The 24437-nt window shown below is 43.3% G+C and overlaps 1 protein-coding gene across 5 annotated transcripts in view; it reads right to left on the minus strand.

Annotated features, from left to right (window-relative positions):
• LOC124156628 (zinc finger protein 784-like) overlaps positions 1–24437 on the minus strand; it is a 116858-nt gene that overhangs the window by 13299 nt on the left and 79122 nt on the right. For 4 of the 5 annotated variants that reach the window (XM_046531282.1, XM_046531284.1, XM_046531285.1 and 1 more), the window contains one exon: positions 6989–9440. The exons of the other annotated variant lie outside the window; for it this stretch is intronic. In XM_046531282.1, the coding sequence (XP_046387238.1) occupies positions 9168–9440 (273 nt within the window). In that variant the 3' untranslated portion in view covers positions 6989–9167. Of the gene's footprint in view, positions 1–6988; positions 9441–24437 lie in introns of those variants that run through there. 5 annotated transcript variants of the gene reach the window in all.

The following is a 24437-nucleotide window of genomic DNA, read 5'->3' on the forward strand; positions in this document are numbered from 1 at the left end:
CTGCTCAAGACGCCACACAGAGGGTGGATATAAAAAACCTTGAGAAAACCATAAATTTCCACAATTTTTTGGAAATCAAAAATGGGAGTTAAATAATATTATGCCTGAGGATTAAGGAGCTATGGCTATTTAAATATTTGGTTCACCCATAAGGTCACCAAAAGGCATTAAAAATGAGAAAAAATAATAAAAAATTGAAAATAGGAATTTTAGCAGAAATCGAGTTTTTACTTATGCTTGTGAGGCGATAGTTTCCTATAAATTTCAAAGCATACTTTATGAAAGAAAAAAATTTTTCCCAAGAATCATACGGAAAAATTTATTGATTTTGATAAATTGTTCATATAGGAATTGAGCATTCAAGAGTTTACTCATTTTTAACAATTTTTACACTAAGTGGAAAAATCTTTAGGAGGGCGACAAGAGGCGAATGAAAAATATGTTATGTGAGAAAGACCAAAATCTTTACCACAAATTTCAGAAGAAAAATCTTACTCAAACTTGCACCTTTTCCTTTGAGAATGGGATACGTGTTGGCAGTCGTCCGGTCTGATAATAGGCCACAGAATTTCCTGATTTTTGTTGTCGCTCCAATTTGAAGCAAATAAAGTTTCCACCACTATGATTTTACACCAATTATTAGGAAAGATGCCAAATTTAAAAATAATGGCTAATCTTTGTCTGCTATATACTCTGTGGCGAGCTGCAGTACTCTGTCCCTGATAGCTCCGCCACATCGCATGACCATTTTTAACTGTTGCTTTCCGCCGAAAGGTGTTCAACTCCATCCACAACCTAGCACACCCTGGGGCAAACGCCACTGTAAAGTTACTGACCTCTCGTTTTGAGTGGCCTTCCATTAAAAAGGATTGCCGACAGTGGGCCCTTAGTTTAGTGGTTCATGCATCCCTTGCCAAAGGTCCAAGGTCTCACGCCACATCTCCTCACCTGTGGGTGACTTTCAGATTCCCAACCTGTGGTTCGAGCACATTCATATTGATCTGGTTGGTCCTCTTCCTATGTCTCGTGGTTGCTGTTACTGTCTTACGAGCGTCGATTGCTTCACGCGTTGGCCAGAGGCCATTCCCTTGGGCAATATCTCGGCAGAGACTGTTGCACGTGTGTTGTTTCAGGAATGAATCGCACGACTTGGCACACCACTACGCATTACTACAGATCACGGGCGACAGTTTGAGAGCGATCTGCTCCGGCAGCTTAATAAAATTGGTGGCATTTCTCACTTCCGTGCGTCGGCGTACCACCTGGCTGCCAACGGAATGGAGGAACGGCTTCATAGGCAACTGAAGCCGGCCATCCGCTACCATGAAGCAGAGCAGTGGGCTGATATGCTTCCTGCCATTCTTCTTGGGTTCCGTGCTGCATGGAAGGAGGACCTCCAAGCAACCTCTGCAGACCTCGTCTACGGTGCACCACTCCGTCTAACCGGCGAGTTTCTGACTCTCTCTAGCATCCCAGCACCCAGCTGAGCGGCCTTTGTCTCTCAGCTGCAAGAGCATTTCCGAAAGCTGACCCCTAAGCCAGCAGCTCGTCATGGCAGCCGAGATGTTTTCATCTTTAAAGACTTCGTCCTCTCATGTTTTTGTGCACAACGACACCTCACATGGGTCCCTTCAAGCACCCTACGACGGGCCGTTACGAGCCCTGCAGCAAAATGGGAAGACATTTAAAGTCCAACTACCTAGCAGAGATTCCAACATCTTCATCGACCGTCTCAAGCCAGCGCACATCTCAACAGATGTACCTTTGGCCCGTCTACTCTGGTGGTGCCAATGCAGTCTCCACTACCTCCAGCTACCTAGCCCCCAGCTGTCTACATAGAGGTGCCACCCTCTACGCCCTGTGCAACTGATGATTTTCCCACACCAGTGGCGCCAAACGATGAACAGCCGCTTGCCCAGCCTAGGAGACACGCTCGTTTCCCTGCATATCTGCACCACTATCAACTTGACGGCTAATATCTTTGTATTTTTCTTTTTTTCTCATCTCAACGTTAGGGTAAACTACTGCCAGGGGAGTGATGTGGCGGAGCTATCAGGGACAGAGTACTGCAGCTCGCCACATTGGGTGCCACCGGCTAGACCCTATGGAGTTTGATGGAGAACCAAACTTGGCCACCAGAGGTGCGAATGGGAAACTGGACCGGAAGCACACCGGAGTCTCACAGGAACGGCCATATTGTGTACTGGTATTTTTGCAACCGACCCTCGAGTACAGGCTGTGGCACACATGGCAATAAACGCAGTCGTCATTATTTCTGTACAAGTTATCGAAGTTTGTATCATTACCCCAAATATGTACCCTTCATACTCTATAGTACATTCACACTCTCTATATAGCATTTTGAATGTGGAAAGTTAGCTGTGGCCACTGGTCACCCATGAGTCTGATGAGGGCATACAAACAAATGTCGGCAGAAAGGATTTTTTTCCTTTAATCCTACTCATTCTCACATGGATACAGGTAATTTACTGCACTTAAGCTCCTTTCAAACCATAAATACCCCTGAACTTGAGAAGAGAGAAAAGAATCAAATCAGGCATGGTCAATGCACACGATCAAGCGACTGCAATTATCCCTTGGTACCATAATCCGCTTACACTACAAGTCGTTTGCCAAGTAACACCGCTTGGGATCTCATGGTATCTGTGATGTTCATTTACAACATAAATGTTCATTCGTGTTACTGTTTTATATATGCCGTGCTCTAACGAACACAAGCTCCATGAAATGTTACATATTTGGTAGTATATCAGAAATGAACCATTTGGAACAGATCTTATATGCTCACTGCATAATAAATATGTGGCCAGACAAAAGGGAAATAGCACCTCTCTTTTATTTTCAATCTGAAAATCATACCACAATACACTTGACTAATCCTAGCTTCATCGGGGCTCTCCCATTGTGCCATTTCGGCACTTAATTTGCAGCGACGGTTGGGAGGGCAGTACCGGCAGTCGTGGCACATGTGCGAGTGGCGCAGAGAGACCAGACCGGATCGGGCTGATTGGGAGCGCGGAGATACAGAACGTAGAGAGGACTAGAGTTCTGAGGAGGTGACCAGAGACCACTGCCTGGTCGTTTCATCACCACTGTGAAAGATTATCTAAATTCGATAGAAGAAGTTTGTAATCTGATATAAGTTGTATTTTTATTAATAAATTCAGGTGTGTTTCAAACGGTGTCCAGTCATTTCAAAGTGAACCACGCTCTGCTACCACTTTGAAACGACTGGACACCGCCGCTGCAAATTTCACGCCAAAATGGCTCACCATTAATATTTCTTATATGTGCTCCCCATGATAGGGTTGAAAATAAAATAAAAATTATAAAGATGCTTGCTGCATTGCCTTTATATTTCATGAAATTTGGCTCATTCATGATAAAAATCTCATGCAATATGCTGAAAAATAAGATGCCAGGAAGAAGAAGAAAATGTGTAGGTAGAAGTAACAGCATTATTATTATAGTATTCTACCGATTTAGGTAGGTTTCCATGGAGTACACAAGAAGTGATCTGGGAGCCTCCCTTTCCTTCCAGCACTGCCTTCTTTAACTCACAGTAAGGCCTACTCTCTTTCAATCGATCTAAAAAATCCTTTTCTTTTCCTTCCCCTCCCTCGTTTCCCGAACATTCTACCCTCTAACACTATTTTCAACATCCCCTCACCGCTAAGCACTAACTCCATCCATACCTTCTGTCTCCTCCGCATCTCATCTAAAAGCTGCCTCTCCTCGCCAACCATATCCAGCACTTCGTCGTTCCTTTTCCTCTCTGTCCATTTCACCCTCTCCATTCTTCTCCATACCTACATCTCGAATGCCTACAATCTTCTCTCATCTTCTTTCCTCAGTGTCCACGTTTCCGCACCATAGAGAGCTACACTCCAGATCAAACTCTTCACTAACCTTATCTTTAAACTCTTACATAACGATCCTCTTAGAAGCTCCTTCCTGTTCATGAACGCCTCCTTCGCTAATGCAATTCTCTTCCTGATGTCCTTACTACTGTATCCGTTTTCCTCTAACGTACTGCCTAAATAGTTGAATTGCTCAACCTGCTCAAGTTTTTCACCACCCACCTTTATCATAAGTCTCACATTCCTCGCTCGTGATGCTTTACAAAACCGCATAACCTTAGTTTTCTTGTGATTAATCCTCATCCCATACTCCTCGCAACGCTCGTATAACGCATCCACCAGAGCCTGAAGCCCCCTCGCTGACTGGCTAATCAGCGCCTGATCATCCGTGAATCTCACTGATTTGAACATCATTCCTCCCACTTTTATTCCAGCTTCTAACTCATCCCAAGCTTCCCTTACCATCTCTTCAGCGTACACGTTAAAGAGCAGCGGCGATAGAGGACAGCCTTGCCTCACACCTCGGCCAATGCTTGCCCACCCAGATTCTCCGTCCACTACCCTCACTTGCGCAGTCTCGGCCATATACAGATTACGAATCAGTCGTCTATCCCTCCAATCTACACCTATTCTCTTGAGAATATCCATTAACTTTACCCAATTCACCCTATCAAACGCTTTCTCAAAATCCACGAAACACGCATATACGTCCTGGTCATATTCTAGGTTCCTCTCGACGAGGGACCTCATTATTGCTATTGCATCACGAGTTGACTTCCCTTTTCTGAAACCAAATTGATCTTTGCCCAAATACTCGTTTGCCCTCGCCTTCATTCGTCTGTTCAATATCCTCAGCACCACTTTCGCCACATGCGATATTAAGCTGATAGTCCTATAATCTCCGCATTCCACAGCTTTCTTCTTTTTCGGAAGCGGAATTAAAACCGTCTTCACGAAATCTTCCGGCTAACATCCCTCCTCATAGATCCTGCGCACTAGTTCGAAAAACCTTTTCTTACCTTCCTTCCCTAGATTCTTCAGAAGCTCACACGGGATATTGTCCATGCCTACTGCTTTCCTAGCCTTCATATCACGAAGTGCTCCCTCTATTTCCGAATCTAATATCTCCGGCCCAAGATTATCCTCCTCCACTGCACTTTCCTCCTCTAGAGTCAATCTCTCTGGTCTGTTCATTCTGTCATACAGGTCCTCCACGTATTCCTTCCATCTACTCTGTACCTCTTCTCCCTCGGTTAGCATCCTCCCATCTTTAGCCTTAATTTTAGACATGGCTTGTCCTCTTTTGCTGCCTGATAGCGACTTAACTTTGGCATCTATACCTACCACACGCTTACCCATCTTCCCATTTAATACTAAAGCTACCCCTCGCTGGCTCTCTTCCCCTCCACTATATATAACCCTATACCCATCACTCCAATAGTTCCCGCCATCCCTGCACCTCACCCCGCATAATCCTAAGATACTTCTCCATCCTTCTGAAACTTTTCCATTTCCTCACACGGTCTTTTCCAACAAGCCTCCCTTGCCCTCTTAGTTTCACGTCGTAATCGATTATTCAGTTCCCTATACCTTCTTTTTCCCTGTTCTGTGTCCACGCTCTTCCACTTCCTCCTCTCCTCCATTTCCCTTATCATGTTCTCCGTTATCCACGGCTTCTTTATCCTTCTACTGTCAATGTAACCAATTGACTTCTCCGCCGCTTTGAGTATTACCGTTTTAATATTATCCCATCTTTCCTCAACAGTCTTTGTGCTTTCAATCTCCCATATACTAATGTCCACTAGTTCCTGATATTCTCTCCTCATACTCCCCTTCAGGGCTTCTACGTTCCATTTCTTTGCCTTCCTAACTTTCATCAGTCTTTTGAATCTTACGTTGCATTTCATGAGCACTAGATTGTGGTCCGAATCCGCATCCGCTGCGGGGAAGCTGCACGAGTTTTTCACACTATTCCTAAACCTCTGTCTTACCATGATGTAGTCTATTTGATATCTCCCCACATCCCCTAGACTTTTCCATGTGTACCTTCGCCCTTTATGATGATTGAACCACGTGTTTGTGATGAATAATTTGTTTCTCCTACAAAATTCTGCTGCTTTCTCTCCCCTGTCGTTTCGTATTCCTAGACCAAAATCTCCCATTTTGTGCCCATCCCTCCCTTCCCCCACTGAGGCATTCCAGTCCCCCATCACTACCAGATTTTTCTTACCCGGTGTGTCTCTAATTATTTCCTCGAGCTGTTCATACACCTCATCTACTTCTTCTTCCCTATGATTGCTAGTGGGCATGTAAACTTGGACCTCCACAAGGTTGGTGGGCCGCGCCTTAATTTCTACCACCAGAATCCTATCGCTTACCTGGTCTATACCTACCACACGCTTACCCATCTTCCCGTTTAATACTAAAGCTACCCCTCGCTGGCTCGCTACCCCTCGCTGGCTCTCTTCCCCTCCACTATATATAACCCTATACCCATCACTCCAATAGTTCTCGCCATCCCTCCACCTCACCTCGCATAATCCTAAGATATCTACCCTCCCTTTATCCATTTCCCTTTTGATATTTTCTAACTTCCCCGTCCTCATCATAGTCCTCACATTCCACGTCCCTACATTTATAGCCGACTCCTTCTTTTCCATCTTCTTGGTCTTCTTTCCTTCCTTCTTCATTGTTGCTGCAGCTGATGATGATAAGTCTCTGCAAGGATTTCGCATGTTGGTGACCCCGAGGACCTTGCCGACCTTGTTGCCGTGCCCGACACCCGCCCTTTGCGGACGGGTCCCGGGCGATGAGATTCCGATGCTCATTTGGTTGTATTCCATGTTTTCAGGGAAGAGATAGTTGGTAGGGTTTCCCACTTCCATTCCAACAGTGTTTTTCACGTGACACCTTCGCGTGGACTACCTTTCGTCTGGCTCCTACCCTTCGACCTATCTGGCATGGGTGGCCCTACCGGGAATAATTTAGAATTAATCCCGCCAGTGCAGCTCTAGGGGTCATAGGAACGCGCAAGCCTTTCCACCGCGACAAGGTTGTAGCCCAAGGGAAAGGGTAATAGCATTAAGGGGCAATAAATGACAGCACAATTTGTAAAAAGAAGCTATCTTTTTCAATATAGGTACACATGATCAGGATATTTTTCACATACAATTCTGCAGTAACAAGAGTCAAAATCTAACAAAATCACACTCCCAATCTTGAGTCAGGGCTCACTCGATGATGCACGCTCGTAAGAGCAGAAACAAATGAAGGAGTGAGTGAGCTCATGAGGTATGTAATGGGATGGATGGGATGGTAGGTTGGAAGGACTCCTCTCGGCCACTTGGCAGTGGGAGGAGAAGTTAGCTTGTTGTCATAAGGGAAGCTGCCATTGGCTTAGAAAGTTAAAGACAGCTAAAAACAATCAACAATGGACTAACAGCCAAAGTTTCACAGCTACATGCAACTCATAATGGCAGGCAACGCTATTATGGACAAAACTAAAAATTTCAAACACAGGCCATAATACCTTCAACACGCGTCAATGATAAAAATTGCCATTCTGTTCACACTCACACATTCACACACCATTCATTATTCCCTTTCTGACACTCGCCAGATCAGAAACTCGCTGATAACTGCAGCTTCACAGTAACATAGTAATGAGGTATAAATTCACAGCTAATTTTAAGTTTTCTTAACATAAAAAAACGACCACACCAAAATCCAATGTACAAATCCAGATTCAAAATAAATGAGACACGCCCTTCAGATAGATTTAAAAAACTTCGGCTAGATGGCAATCAAACATCGTCATCAACAATCAGATCATACTGCATGAAAAATGATTGAAAGAGAGATAATCTAAAACAAACTACTGTTCTGATAATTTGTACAGGACTGGTAAAACAATTGAAAGTGAAAATGCCAGCAAATAAATGAGGCAATGGCCACCTTCAGAAAAGTAGAGCGATGGTGGTGGGCTTCAGCCATGAAGAATCACAAGCATCGACCCCAGGTGGCATATCCTCAACTGACTCGCCACTACAATAAAAATCAAATACAAAACATGGCCTGCATAAAACAATAATTCATTACGAAAACCCAAAAAAATCACTTCATACAAACTTGAGTAACCATTACTAAATCACAACCAATCCAGATCCAAAACTGTGCACTCCATTTCAGGTCAACCATACTAAAGATTAATACAAGTCAAAACAAGTCCATCCCTCAAAAAATAAAATCAGCTCTCGTCATTTCATTCAAGTCTTTACAGGTTAAAATACTCAAAGAGTGATGTCCACTGGACACCAGGTAGCCTGAGATTGCTTCACAAAAATGTGAAAATACCACTCTTCATTGTGCAATCCCCTCAATGTGTAAAACTAATTTTTCCTATGAAATTTATGATTGCAGCACCTATGCCACACTGATGCATATGCCATTTTTCAAAGGCAGCTTTCTAGATGATCATTGAGAATATAGTAAAGGAGTATCATATCATTTCATTCTCATTTTATTTACAATTCAAGCTCAATAATCTTTATTAGTTATATTTCTGGCATAACAAAACCCTCATACTCAAGAGGATACTGTGAGCTATAAAATCTGCCCAGTAGGAAACCCCATAAGAGGTTAAGGTAGCTGGTGAAATATGTGGGTAATACTGCTTCTTTTTTAAAGTCGATTGCGACTTTCATGGCTTTCTTATATTAACATTCGTTTACCTTTGATCAATTCATATTTCATCTTTGGCAACTATCAAGTCATACTTAAAGTAGCATTATTGCAATGCATAAACAAGATATATTGCTTTGAAGATGTAATCAACTATAGAATGTGTGATGAATCACGAGGCCAGGCAGGAGACAAATAGGAAAGATGGCTCAAGAGTTACTATGATTTAGCTTTAACAAGTGCAAAAATTATAAGGCCAAGGACAGCAAAGATGAACAAAGGGAGCAACTAAATAAAAGAATCACGTCTCCACCACGAGTGGAGTTACTGAGGATACTCGAGGCATTTGGCAGAAATACACAAATCAGTAGAGCCTTTCCCCTCTCCGCCCATTGGCTCATTTCAGCCTCAGCGTTAATAATACAGCTACAATTATCATTAAAAAATGACTGCCATCAATAGGAGCATGGACCATGCTATTCACCCTGGGTGGCACTGAGGCGGGCACAGAGGCTGCTCTGACGCCGGTGGCATGTTCAGACAGGTTAAGGGGGTCAGCGTGTTGGGAGAGTGGCCTGGTGATAGGTACAAGGCCTCTCCCCCACCTCAGGAGAGCGTCACGGTTGTCGGTGCTTGCTGCTGTGCTTGCTGTTGCTGCTGCTGTTGTTGCTGCTGCTGCTGAGGAGCTACCAGGGCAGAGGTGACCACAACGCCCTGCTGGCTCAACTCGGCTTTGACACGCTTGGCTATGTGTGTCTGCGCATGCTTGTGTAGGTGGTCTTTGCGTGAGAAGGCTTTGCCACACTCTGCACAAGCGTGGCTCTTGTCACCCGAATGAATCACATAGTGGCGCGTCAGGTGCTCGTTTCGCTTGAAACCCTGCAGAGCAAAGACACCAACAGATGGTTAGAGAGAGATTAGCATTATTGCTACTGCATTTCCAAACACATGACCCCACCAATACAGTCACTTTTGCTCCAGTTCATCTCGTGCCCATGGAGTGCAAGTAAGTTGCTGAGCTAGATGACCACCAAATGTAAAAGCAAGTTCGTTGTTTCACAGGAAACAGTAGAATACCGTCCCATTTTAATTTACGTAAAACCAATGCTGTCATTTCTCCATTTCATAAAACATACGGTAGAAATATGTTGTAACAAGAATGGCCTATAGTGAGGGTAGTGCAAGTTCATCCACCTATAACAAGAGCTCATATTTGTGTTCTTGCTATAATGAGTCCATTTTGCCACAGACATTGTCCAGTGCATACTAATCTCCGGATAACCCCTCACTGAACTTTGACAGCAGGATGTAGGATGGGTAAAAAAGAACCGACTGCCAAAATTAACTGTTCAATGAAATGAACCAATAAGAAAATGAATAGTTCTCTAAAACTCGGACCTCTTTGACAAAGTTAGTATGAAACCATTCCTTAAATAATTCTTGCGTAATCCAAGCTCGCTTATTGGCTCTGTAAATCACAGGAAACTGGTGTATACCCTTAAATACGCGTGGTTTTGCACTTTTACCGATGACCATGAGCTTGCATTTATGGCTCCCGGCAGCATTGGAACAGGCTGCGATGGTGACCCTTTCCATTGATTCTTTCGCTCCGCTCGCAGTCTTTTCATCGCGGCAAACGAACGTATTTCGGGGAAGACAGCGCCAGAACAATCCAGTCTCGTCCATGTTGTAAATCTGATCCGGTGAAAGATTATGTTCATCCACCAACTTTGCCAGCTCATTGACGTAATCTTCCGCAGCATCGTGATCTGCTGACAGTTTTTCTCCGGTAACCTTCAGATATCGAATGCCATGGCGCTGTTTAAATTTTTGTAGCCACCCTGTCGTATATTCGCACGGTGACGTGATTTGTAATTCCTTGTGGAAATATTTAGCTTTTTCCATTATTATTCCTCCGGAAATTGGAACTCCTTCACTTCGTCGCTGCCGGAACCATTCGTATACCACCTTATCCACTTCATTGTTACTCGGCCCCCGTATATTTCTTCTTTTGGAAATTCCGGCCAACGAGTCAGACTCCGAAACGAACTGCAAAAGTTTTTCTCTCTGTCCCTTAATGTCATAAATGGTCGATTGCCCGACACCATACTCCTCACGAAGCTTTAACACACTAACACCTCGATCCAATTTTTTCAATAACTCCACTTTTTGTTGAAGGGAGAGAGTTTTCCTCTTTCTCTTGGATCCGATCGCTGCTTCCATGACCAATAGAGATGAAAATCAATCTATTGCAGGGTTATTCACTTAACGACACAAACTGCACAACGCTATCTGATGGCAAACGCCTTGTTACTGAAGCTGAAAAGAACTGACAACGAGACCCACGGAGTTACATTATGTTGCGAGAACTATTTCACGTGACCGACAAGGCGTGTCATTGGGACATTGTGAGTCATTTTTGACCTGCGGCGAATACAATGTCTTTGGGAGAAGGGTGGAGTGGTGCAGTCGACGTTTTCGACCAGTCCGCATGACTCATAGGGAGAGTCTTAGGGCCTCGCGGCGGGGGTCGCCCGCCCAACGACCAACTCGAGAATGCAATGCATGGTGGCCTTTCATTTTTCTCTTGGATTTAATTATCGCAATCTCAGGTTCAACCGCGGGTCATTAGGAAGGGTTAAATATGTTTTGAGAACATCTACTTGTGAAAAGGGATTGCCATATCCAATATTAAAACTACTAAAGGGCTCCCGCGATTGAAGCAACTGGTAATTTCGCTCGTAGATTTTCAAAAAAGGCAAATTTCTGATCGGAAAATAGTGCTTTCACCAGGGAATATGCCAGCTGAAAAAATGTGTTTTAAGCAATACGTTGATTCTCACTGCTGCAAAATGAGCGCATGCAGATTAAAGACGTCGATAGAATTCCTCTTCCTGACGGTCGGAGCTCATTGAGTGAAAAAGAAGGCAATCGTAAGAAAATAAGCAGTTATCATTCATGTTCCTTACAGTTTTATTTTAACTGCAAATCTCCTCGGATTAATTTGAAGTAATTTTGGGCGTGCGGCGCGCACAATGTAAACTTCAATCCACTTTCATCCCTCTACTGAAGTCCGGAAAGTTCGAGGAATATACATGGTACGTTGATTCCGTGAAATCTTTTGCGCGAAATCACTACATCTAGGGATCCCGGATCACGAAATGAAATATTTTACAGAAAATAACGGCAAATTAGTTGACTATATCTCTTGGGATTAGCGAGAAGACAGCCAGGCTCTGAGACGGCGATTTAACCACTTAGATAGCCATATTTTCGGCGATGCAACTTAAAAAATAGAAATTTTGAAAAACTCCGGGAAAACCTTCCGTTGTTTAGATCATTCCGTTAAATAGATTTCCGGATTATCGATCTTCTACTGTATATTGGGACCACTCAGCTTAATTGCACATATATACACCTCAAAGCATAAACCCTTCCTTTGTTTCCCATTTTTAATGCTTAAATATGCTATAGTATTCCATGGCTGTAACATATTTTACTATTTTTATGCATTCTACCAAAAGTACTTATTCGGCTATGAAACTGATTATTTCTCACCATCTTATGCTATTATTATTGCCAGTTAATTGCATTATGTATTTGAGTGGATAGATACCCGACTTAGGCTGTAACGAGGAGAAAAATTAATATCTCACAGAGGAGTCTGAAGGAGATATTCACAAAAGATGTTTACACTCAAAAATATTTATAAAGAACAGTTAGCTGTTTATACAAGTCCAAGTTGCTCATAAGTAGTAGTAGTGTTTGGATTTAGGGTGCGTCGACGGCTAGGTCATTTTGCACCACTACTGTGTAATTTAATTACAAAACTTATGTAGAAAGTGATCCACAACATATAATGTCTTCGTACAAAGAGTGTGCATAATTAGACTTTATTAAAAATATTTATTTCTCTGAGGAACCGAAATGTACAATTTAAGTTGGTAGTGTGGTCTCCTAAAAGGGCTTCTAGGACTCCCCCTAGATTATTCCGTCTTCGCGCTTCGAGGTACTTAACACAATCTTACATGATGTGTCTAATACTTAACGGGCACCTACAATCATTACATTGGGGAGGTTCCTTCTCTTCAGAAAAGAGATACGAATGGGTCAGGGGGCTGTGCCCTATCCTCAATCGTGTGAGCACTACCTCCTCTCTCCGATTAATACGAGCTAAGGAGGGCCACGCTGCTACTATGTCCTTGATGCCACGGAGCTTGTTATTATTAATAATCCACCACGACTCCCTCCATTGTTCCAATACCGCATTTCTTAGAGATGCTCTTAACACTAGAAGGACGGCAGGGGTCATTTGACCCATTTTCAGAATTCAAATTTATTTTTCTCTCATTAAAATATTTTTTTTACGTTTTGAAACTTTTTCACTTTGTTCATTTTTGTCTATATTTTGAATAATTAGTGGAAATTCAACTATAATGTTTTGTTTTAAATTTTTATGATGTGTTATACCTAGAAGGACGGTTGGGGGTCATTTGACCCACAACTTGTTTTCGTGCTATTTTCTACTTTTTTCTTGCCCGTGGGCTCTTTTGTGCTATGTATATCATATAATCAGAAAGAGGCTAGTGTGGTAGATGATTTGCTTCATTTTGAAACTGGAAGTACCCGGTTCAATGCCAGTTTCGTCCCAAGGGCTCCTACCTGTATTCGAAAACCTAGGCATAGTGACTTGTTGTGCTCAATCTTCCGATATTTTTTGGGCAGCAAAGGGAAATAAAACGTTTTCATTCCTTGATTAGCATAAATTCATGTAATTATGATATTTTAATTTTGTTTTATTTATTGTTCAATGAATATAGTATTACCCACACAGGAAAATCGTCACGTATTCCATGACTGATTTCCGTCGGCCAAGATTCAGAGCTCTTAGAGACTATTTTTCACCATCGCCTCATCAGGTTTACGAATAACTGTTTCATTTTTCTGGCCTGACGGCACTGTCACTCGGCCTTGCCCCTATGCCGAGTATCCAGCCTTAGTGCTGCCTGACCACGTCGGGATTTGGGGCGGGTGGACTGCACGCTGCGCCCTGGGGAAAAATCCTGTGTATCCTTTTCAGAGAGCGGAGGACCTGGTTGGACTGAAAAATTCTACAGTGTATCCTACCGCTGGAATCCGCACGTAGGTTGGAGAAGAATCTTTACAGCAAGTTCCTGGAAGATACGAATCAGGATACGGTTGGCGGTTGAGTCCCTGCCTTTCGAACGGCAATTAGCGTTACTTCTGAAATTTTTGTCCTTTTGTATAAATTTCTAATGCTCTCCAGCTCTCTATCCCTCCAATGCAACTGGAAAAGATTCTACCATAATGCGCTTCCGTTTGTAGATTTTTTTGTATGCATATCAGTAGTGAGTTGAGGAAGAAAGTAAGAAGTCGATAAATATATCAAGAGAAGAGAATCGTCGCGATTCAAATAGCTGTAGGGAATATAGAAGATCAGTCTGGAAGTGAATAGTAAACATCAGTTCAAGGTCATTATTACCAATCCATCAACATCTGTGTGTGATAGAAGCGACGAAGTCCAAGATAGTGAATCCGATGGCGACTTTGGCGTAACTGCAAATGCACAGCTCTATCCAACAAAATGCAGCTGTCCTTTTATGAGGTAAATTCCGAATAAACCAGACAGATTTGGAATCGAGTACTGGGTTTTGACAGATGTGAAATGAAAATACAGCCCAAATGGACTTCCATATTGTGGCAAAGATGATGATTGGCCATCAAATCAAGCATTGGGGAAATAAATAGTTACTAAAGTGACCGTAACATACAAGAATTCAGGAATAAATGTAACTTGTAACAATTATTTTCCATCCATCCAGCTAGCAGGAAATCAGAAAAAAATGGAAAACTTCTCTTGCAGGGACAATCTGAAAGAACAGGCGTGACGCACGAATATCCATGATCCCTAAAATAGCCATGTAATCCACTCCGCGCGAGTGTTCAAAAATACCTTAGGCCATACTCTTACGTAGAATCAGACAAACTAGAACAATAATGTACTTTTACTCAGCAACATGACCTCAGACGACACTATTTCTGAAACGAATAAAAGAATACCAGAGACAATCCTATTTCATAATAAAAACAAAGCGGGAGTAGATTTGATGAATATCATGTATCAATTTATTTACACGTCTCCAAATCCAACAGCCATATCTTCACGGGCACAAAAACGAAAAAGGTGCCAAATACCATCAAATTGAATCATTGCACCAATTTCCTTTCCATTTTCCAAACAGTGTCCTAACACTCCCTGCCACACGCCTTTTAAGCGGCTTGCGGGTTAGTGTGTAGATTTAGATGTAGACGAATAAATTGTCCAATGTACGCATTCAGCGCAAAAAAAAATATTGTGGAAACAGCACTGAAAAAATACTGTGTCTGAGATTTACAACAAAGTAATAATTAAACAAAATTTAATGCAAATTTTTCAAACCCAGTATGTCTATTGTTTAAACATGTAACACGACTTTTGTACTGAGCGTATGTGTTTTCATTATTAGATTTGAAATCGACTACTAAATATGGTTTAATTCATGAGTAGGGACATGCAAAAGTCGCAAATGCGATAACGCGAATTTTAACGCGAATTCCGGGATTTTCCCGTGAAATACGCGATTTCCGGGGTTTTCCCGCGAATACGCGAATTTCGTGTTAATTGCGATTTTCTCCAATTCATGGGCGATTTTCACTAACTCAGACGCGATTTTCACCATTTTTTTCTTCTGCTCATGCTCCTCCCACGAAATTATTTTTCGAGACGTACATTTAAGCCGTAATTTTTTCACTGCATTGGCCGCTTTCCGACGCGACGAATTTCCATGGGCCGCCGTTCACGGCACAGCGCCGTGAATGTCTCGTTTGAAAGTGGCCTGAATTTCACGGAACCGTGCCGTGAACGGCGGCCGGCGAAAAGTCGTCGCGTTTGAAAGTAGCCTCAAGGCAGCACCATGTGTATTTCACGGCAGAAACGGCGCACCGCCGGGCCGGATTGAGCCTTGCCTTGCTGACCGTCAACAACGCCGTGCCGTCAACTGCGCGATTCGACTCGCTTGAAGACATGCATTGAGACCAATGGTTATTTGAAAGCACAGTGCCGTGCCGTTGACGACGGCCGGAGCAAAGCAAAAGTCTGAAAGCGGCAAAAGATGGCTGTGCGCCGTCTATTCCGTGAAATACACACGGAGCTACATTGTGGCAGCTTTGTGCCAAAACGACTTATCGCCGGCCGCCGTTCCCTGCACAGCGCCGTAAAATTCAGGCCACTTTCCGACAAGACGACTCTCTGGATTTCACGGCGCTGTGGCGGGAACGGCGGCCCGCGGAAATTAGTCGCGTCTGTGAGCGGCCAATGCCGTGAAAAAATTACGGCTTAAATTTACGCATCGAAAAACAATTTCATGCAGAGCAGAAGGAAAAAACGATGAAATTCGCGTCTGAGTTGGTGAAAATCGCCCATGAATTGGAGAAAATTCATGGTTTCCACAAAGAAACACCCTCGAGGAAATAAGGCGACTTGTTTGTCCAGAGGATGTCTAAACCGAATTCACGATGTCTACAAAGTAGCAAAAATGCCATGGGAATCTGATGGTTGACTTAATAAAATTACTGGAGGGTTCAAACTATCCAAATACTCACATTCTATAAAGAGTTAACCCTTTCACTACTGATGACGAAAATATGCGGCAGGACGTTTCTTGACCCGAGAGACGAATGGCGAAAATTTTCGTCTGAGATTTTCCTACGCAGGCCTAATGCCGAAAATACGTTTCCTTGCTCTCCTCCTTTTATGATATTCGTGGGTTCGCAAAGTCTTAGTTTCGGGACCCAACACAGGCCAACACCATGGACTGGCAAAATCTGTAACTTCCGAAATCCGGAAGCATGAACCTAGACCCTCGTCTCTTATTACCCCTCTTTGTGGCAAGGGACCGCAGTCATACAATTGTTCATTCAGTTAGTTTGCGAAATAAATATATGGTTCTTTCTCAAAAAATATAAACGAAGAATTGAATTCTTTGTCTTTTGGCAGCGTTTACAAATTTTTAAACGAAATTCTACCATAAATATTAACTTATATCTCGATTTCAGTATAAAATCAACATGGAAATTGTTAAGGCATTAAATTCGTTAATGCTGACGGTAGAGCTTCATTCAAAATTTTAAAATTCTCAGAATAAATCGAGGAATTCAATTGAAAGTCTGCAATTTACGTGCAAGCAACAATCATCCATATAGCTATCCACATAAACAAAGCATGAGTTGAGAGCGAACCAATGCTGCTGGTAGGGTTGTAAACCACGAAAGGAGGGAGACCAACTACTCTCAGAGTCCAAGATAATGCAAAATGCCCACTAGGAAGGATCAGAAAAGGTTGGTGTTGAGAGTGTTTGATTATCTGCAAGACCTTTCTTAACAGATGTCCAACATAAATGCTCCATACAGAGGGGACCGAAGAGTCTCATGGAGCGCAGTCCCGCATTCATGTTAAGGAGAGTACTCCACCATTTAGAAAGAGTTAAGGAAGTTAAAAATGAGCCTCGAGAAAATTCATAAAGAGTACTTTTTTTTTTTAGATAAAACCACTTATTACATCTGCAAAACATGAAAACCTCTAAAGCAGCTGCTGTAAAGTCAATACCTATGCAGATGGCTGAAAAAGTGTCAACCAAACTTAGTTCTCTTATGGTAGAAGACCTAATCAGAAAAATAGGTATTTGAAAAGATCTCAGTTTTTGATCCCCAAGAAGTTCCGTCTACAGACATGAACCCTGACTTAAAAACAAAAAATTCATGGCCTGGAATCAATGGAGACAGAGAAGTTGATGTTGGGGTTGGGAGAATTACAGAAACTACTACAAAAGCAAAATTACCGCCGTTCAGTGGATGTAATTAAAGCAATCCAGGAGCTCAAATGTCTGAGACATCGTTTGCATCTAAGTGCCTTTAAGCAATTTGGATCCCTTCTGCAAACATGGACTGAGAAAGATTTCTTTCCTGCTATAGCACTGTGTTAACAGATAAGAGAACAAATGTAAAAGATGACAACTTGATCACAATAGCAATATTTCATTTGAAATTACAGACATTTAAAAGTAATTTCTCTCTATGTAAGCTAGATACATGTATACGCGAAGGATAAATATGTAAAATAGGTTAATTCAGTCAATACTTCATGTACATTATTGCTTTAATTATTCCCGATCAGTAATATCCTAAATTTAGGGCAATGGGTGGGCCACTGGAAGGATGGCTCTCAATCAACATAAATTACTTTGCCATTAAAATAACACCGATTTCAGGGCAAAATAACATCGCTTTTGTAGAAAAATAACACCACTTTTGGCTATAAAATAACCCCACCTTTTGCATGTCCCTATTCATGAGTCTTTAAAATAATAGTTATTAACTTTAGATGGGGGAAATAATATTTAATAATGTTAAATAGCGTTTCTAATGAACTAATTCAGCAATTAATATGATTAAACTGAATATTGGATGAAAATGAGGTGTAATTCCAAAATACATTTTAGGGGCCAAATGACCCCTAGCCGTCCTTCTAGGTAGCGCGGAACTTCCGTCCTCCTAGTGTTAAGTCCTCGTAGGGAACCAGTGTTAAGGCAAACTCTTCGCCACTCAGAGCTTCCTTGGCCATAGCGTCTGCTATCTCATTCCCGGCTATCCCCTCATGTCCCGGTACCCACAGAAAACGGATATTAAAATCCTTTCTCGTAAGGGTCAGCAGCAGGGAGTGTATTTCTTGCACGATCGGGTGCACGGGTGAGAAGCCAGAGATGGCTTGTAGTGAGCTCATGGAGTCGGTGCATATGACAAAGGAGCCGCCGTAGTCACCTAGGGCTTCTAGAGCTGCCCTTAAAGCATAAAGCTGCGCCGTGTAAACACTGCACATCGGGTGTAGCTTCGCACTGATGTTCCCGAGGATAGGGGAGGACACTACACATGCACAAGCAGAGTTATCTTTCGAACCGTCAGTGTAAACGGGGGTAAGGTTGGGGTGATTCCATCGGAACATGGCAAACAAATGCTGGTACTCCGAGGGAGTTGTGGAAGACTTCAGTTGAGATCGTAAAAGAATATTCACCACTGCAGTGGGAGTGATCCAAGGGGGCCAAGAATGAAACAGGATACACTTCGGGCAGCGTGAAATCGCACCCGCAAATAAAATCGTTAAAACGAACGCTTACTGGTCTGGTTGCTCTAGTCCTTCGGTTAAAAACATTTATAAAAACGGGTTTAAAAAGTAAACTATAACATGGACGACTCGTCATTGCTAAAATTTTTGAAACGTAGCTACAGAGCAGCCAGGTCCTACGGTAGCATAGAGGCGGCTCATCTGCGTCGGTATAGATACTAAGGATCGGGCTGGTCCTAAATGCCCCAGTGCATAGTCGTAGACCTGCGTTGTGCACTGAATTAAGTGCTTTCAAATAAGTCTCGCGACCGGACGCATACACGAATGAGCCGTGGTCTAATTTCGACCGCACCAGTGTGCGGTAAAGTAAAATTAAGGTGGTGCGGTCTGCTCCCCAAGATACGTGGCTCAAAAACTTGAAAATGTTCAAAGACTTCAAACAGTTTACATTAACAGAATTAATGTGCTCCTTCCAGTTGAGTTTGTGGTCGAGGGTCATCCCCAGGAAACGGACTGATTCCACAAATGGGAGGTTTCTTCCGCCAAGATGTAACGTGGGATTTACTTGGACGCCCCGAGTGCGAGAAAAGTGAACGCACTTAGTTTTCTCCAAAGAGAAAAGGAAGCCGTTATTTTGGGTCCACTTGTAAAATTTATTGATGGTGAGCTGCGCCATACGCGATGCATTCACCACCCTGGATGACCTGCAGAAAATCGCGAGATCATCCACAAACAGTGACCCTATCACTGGCTCCTGGATGCAGTGAGCTATGTCGTTGATCGCAATAGCGAACAGCGTCACGCTCAAAACGGAGTCTTGGGGAACTCCGTTGTCAAGAGGGTAAAAATTTGATAAGAACTGTCCCTTCCTCACTTTAAAAACACGGTTAGTTAAAAAATTTTGTATAAAAATGGGCAAACAGCCTCTAAAACCCCACTCGCGTAATACGCGTAGAATCTTACGTCGCCAGACCCGGTCGTAAGCCTTCTCTAAGTCGAAGAATACACCGACTACGTGTTGGCGGAGAAGGAAGGCTTCTTAGATGAAATTTTCAATTCTAACCAAGTGGTCCATGGTGGAACGGTTCCGTCTGAATCCACATTGTATGCTAGAGAGAAGTTTTCGACGCTCCAGCCACCAAATGAGACGTCGATTCACCATTCGCTCCATTAACTTGCACAGGCAGCTGGTGAGAGAAATCGGCCGGTAAGAATTCGGATCAGCTCGGTCTTTTCCATGTTTTGGGATGGGAACAACGAGGGACTCCCGCCAGGACGGAGGAAAATACCAGTGGCCTAGAGCTGATTTAAAGTTTCAAGGACTTCCAGCAACGCCGATTCTGATAGATTTCGGAGGAAGGCATTGTGGATCTCGTCGGGTCCTGGGGATGTGTCGTGGGAGTCATGGATGGCAGATTTCAGCTCCCAAATGGTAAATGGAACATTGTAATCTGCCGTTGTTTTAGGCTCGTTAAAGGATATAGGAACGTTCTCGAGCCGTTTCTTAAGGATCATAAAAGAAGCTTCATAGCATTCGTCGCTGCTCACTTTGACGAGTAATTGGCCGAATACGTTCCCTATCGCAGCTGGAGAAGTGATAACCTTTCCTTCGACTTCTAGGAAGGATATACCTAGATGCTGGCTGCTACCCGATATGCTCCTCACCTTACGCCATACCTGTGCAAGTGGAGTCCTGTGGTTGAGTCCGGAGACGAAATTCATCCAAGAAGTCCTCTTTGCGTCCTTTATTACCTGACGCACTTTCGCTCTCAGTCGCCAGAAAGCAGAGAGATTATTTGCTGTAGGATACTTGTTGAAAATTCACAGAGCTTTCTTACGTTTTTTAATGGCTTCTGCGCAGGTTTCATTCCACCATGGCACCGCATTTCTTGGAAGGATGCTTAGAGATCGTGGTATGCTAATTTTGGCGGCTTGAATAATGCTGGACGTCAAAAGATTTATGTTTGTTACACATTCGTTGTTTTTATCCCACACGTAGTTAAAATTTGAGTTAAAGCAATGCCAATCAGCTTTCCGGACAGTCCAGCAGCCTGGTCTAATAAAATTGGGGTTAAAACTTTGCTCCCTTTTCATTAAAAGGGAAAAGTGATCGCTCCCACTAAGGTCCTTATGCACAGAGAGTGTGAGTTTATTGACCAAACTAGTCGATAAAATACACAAGTCAATGGAGGAGAAATCGCCACTTTAAGAGTTAAAACGGGTTTTCTCGCCATTATTGAGTAAAAATAGGTTAAAATCACTAATAAAACTTGATAAAATACATCCCCTACGGTTGCACTGTCCTGGGGTGCTTCCCCATAGACGATCGTGAGTATTAAAATCTCCGAGTAAAATAAAAGGCTGAGGTAGCTGGTGAACAAGGGATTCTAGATTAAACGGGTGCACCCTCTGGCAGATAAACGTTGCACACCGTTATCACTTCGGGAGCGTGCACCATCACCGCAACTGCTTGAAATGGTATGTTAAGATTTATTCGGGAGGTGTAAAGTGCCTTCTGAACAAAAACCACCACTCCACCATGGGCTCCTTGGCCGCTGGTATCGTCCAGTCTTAAAGTGTTAAAATGTTTTAAATATCCGTTGTCTGTGTCCTTAAAATGCGTTTCCTGCAAACATATACAGGACGGGTTAAAATCTCTGATTAAAATTTCGAGCTCCTCCTTGTGACGATAAAAACCGTTACAGTTCCACTGTATGATAAAAGTCATTAAAAATTGATAAAAATAAATTAAATAAATAGACAAATTAATTTAAAACTGCCAGAAGTAGAGCCAACGCTTAATGCGTCTTCTCTCCTTGGCCTTCGCCCAGATAATTTCTGACTCAGAAATATACATATTCGTCTTCTTCCATAGACTCTGGTTGGCTTCGCGTGGGCGAACCAGATGGACCCGGGAACTGAGACTTTCCACGTATGCTTTGCGTGGCCATGGTGGGTGTTGTGGTTGGGTTCTTCTTTGAAGAGCCCTGACTGGCATCGTTTTTTTCCGGCGGTGTGCCCTTCTTAGTTGCCAGCTTGGTAGCCTTATCCGGCTTGGCTTGCTTTACATTCTTAATCGTATGTTATTCCTTCTTTTTCTCTTGCGTGTCTGTATTACAGTGAAACCTCGATATAACGACACCCCACGGTGCACTAATAAACACTCGCTATAGCGAATTGTCGCTTTACCGGAGGTGGAGCAAATAATAGCCAATATACCTGTTGCGAACAGATATACAGGAACAGGAGTGGTGCTGCGACAGATAAACATCTATCCGATAAACGTAAGCATAAATCCAGACGAAAGGCGATGTTTTTTTGCATCACTAAATTTCCTTACTCAAATAACGACTAACTATTCAAACAATTTATGAGCGCCGCACTGAATAAAAATCATGCAAAGCATTGTTTCGTCATCATTATATTTATCGAACGACAGTTTACCGCATACATTTGAGACTGAGCACTCCATTAACTTCATTTCTAACAGATCGCTAGCAATTACAGAGGTTAAGGAGTCTTGATGAAAGTCTTCCGGCGGTGAAACCCTCGCTATGGCGAGAGCCAACACCAAAAGCGTCTCGTAAAAACGAATTTTTTTAACACGCTTATTGTAGGGTAAATTGACGGTGCATCGGCTATCTCTCGTAATAGCGGGGGTGTCGCTATAGCCCGTACTCGCTTTAACGGGGTTCCACTGTATTATTTTTCTCACTATCTACTATGGCAGCATACAAACGGGAGAACGTAGGCACGATAAGTGTTCTGTATTTCTTTCGGGCTTCATGATATGGCAGCTTTTCCACGGTCTTTATCTCCATTATTTTTTTCTCTTCTCTCATCTTGGGGCAATCTCGAGAGTATACCGGATGTGATCCCTTGCAATTGACACAGGATGGTTCAGAGGTGCACGCATCACCTTCGTGTTTCTCTTTGCCACAGCGCGGGCAGGTGGCCTTGCCCTCACATCTAGTAGCGATGTGGCCGAAACGCTGGCATTGAAAGCACCGCATGGGACTAGGGATGAATGGCCGAACAGAAACAGATTGGTATCCCACATAGACCTTGTCAGGGAGTTTGTCACGACAGAAAGTAAGGATGACGGATGTGCTGTCCATTCCTCTTTGTCTTAAGACAGCGGCAGTCTATTACACCCTGAGACGCCATCTCACTCTTTATCTCATCTTCAGAGACGTAGAGCAGGTCATAATGCGAGATGACTCCCCGACATGTATTGAGTATTTGGTGCACCTGGACCTTAACAGGTATTTCGTTAAATTTTGTCATTTTCAATAGCTTTTCACTTCGTGTTTCGTTGCTGGTTTTAATTAACAGTGATCCATCCCTTAATTTTTTTGCAGATTCTAATTCACCGGGTATCGCTGCCGACAGAACTTGTCTTATTAGAAAGGGAGACACCTTTGTCAGGGTCTCACCATCATTTGCACATCTCATAACAAGAAATTTCCGACAAGCGGTAGACTTACTTTCTCCCCCGCCCACTTCCGGACGGGATCTTTTCGTTGGAGGAAGAAAGTTGTTGTCCATGAACTCAAAACAGAAATTCATCCCCTGGGTTCCCCACCCACCACGGAGTCGAACATTCGGGATGCCAGACCGAGATACGGTGAGGTCGCCAGGGCTACCCAAGGGATATAGGAACCTTTGATAGGGGGTCTCTTTTGGGTTAGAACCTCCAGCGCGGTGGCCCTCCGAACCCACACGCCTTCGGTTACCCTACGGAGACCCCCATATCTCCAGCACTAACCCGTCCTGGCGTATGCTCGGAAGGAGCCGCCAAGCTCCCCAGCCACCAGGAGCCGATTGACCGAGCTGGGCTCTTCACGGCCGCCCGTTTTGCGGGGAATCCAGGGCCGAAGTGGGGAATTGAACTCCGGCCCATACCGGGTTTCCGACGCCCAGCTGGGTGCCGGAGAACTCACCCACCAGGATCCATTTCTCCCCCATGTACGGGTCTCCACACAAGGCAAACACGTTGGGTGAATCTGGATGCCAGATGTTACCGCTACTCAGAGCAGCAGAGTCACATGCAGTCTGGACATTATCCGAGCAAGCGACGGGGTTTATTAACGAGGTTGTCTCCTCGGTGGGCTTGGGTCCATGGGGGTGCGGCTCCCCAAAGGAAGAGATCACCCTCTTCCCCCCGTGCGGGGTAAGAAGAAGAGGAACATTTAAAAACTTTTCTGATGCTAAATACGCGAATAACATCAGATGCTGAGTTGATATATATTAATTCTGGCTTATACTACAAGTGGACAGCAGATATTTTCCTGCACACAGATAACCAATGTAAGCAGGGACCTGGAAAAACTGTATGGACCTGACACAGGTAGCTGGCTGGTCCATTCACCCCTCCCTTTCCTCCCCCAGACAAAGGCAACTAGCAACTCTAATCTCTAATAGAATAATTAACTGTTTTTACTTTCTCATAATATCTCAATGTAAATAGCAAGTTTGTAAAGTACTAAAAAAGCTAAGAAGATTGATGTAAAACACGAAGCGCTCCAATCATAAATAACGAAACGGTCGAAAGTTATTTTTTAGCCGTTATACTGTATGTTTTGTTTTAACTTTTGACCATTTTGTTATTCATGATCAAGATGACCTGGACTGCTGCGCCTATTAAGCGACTACCAGTCCAAGGCGTGCAACGCTGCACCACAGCCAGAGAGCAAAAC

Source organism: Ischnura elegans, chromosome 3 (assembly GCF_921293095.1).
Source record: "Ischnura elegans chromosome 3, ioIscEleg1.1, whole genome shotgun sequence".
In the NCBI taxonomy this organism is placed as follows: domain Eukaryota; kingdom Metazoa; phylum Arthropoda; class Insecta; order Odonata; family Coenagrionidae; genus Ischnura; species Ischnura elegans.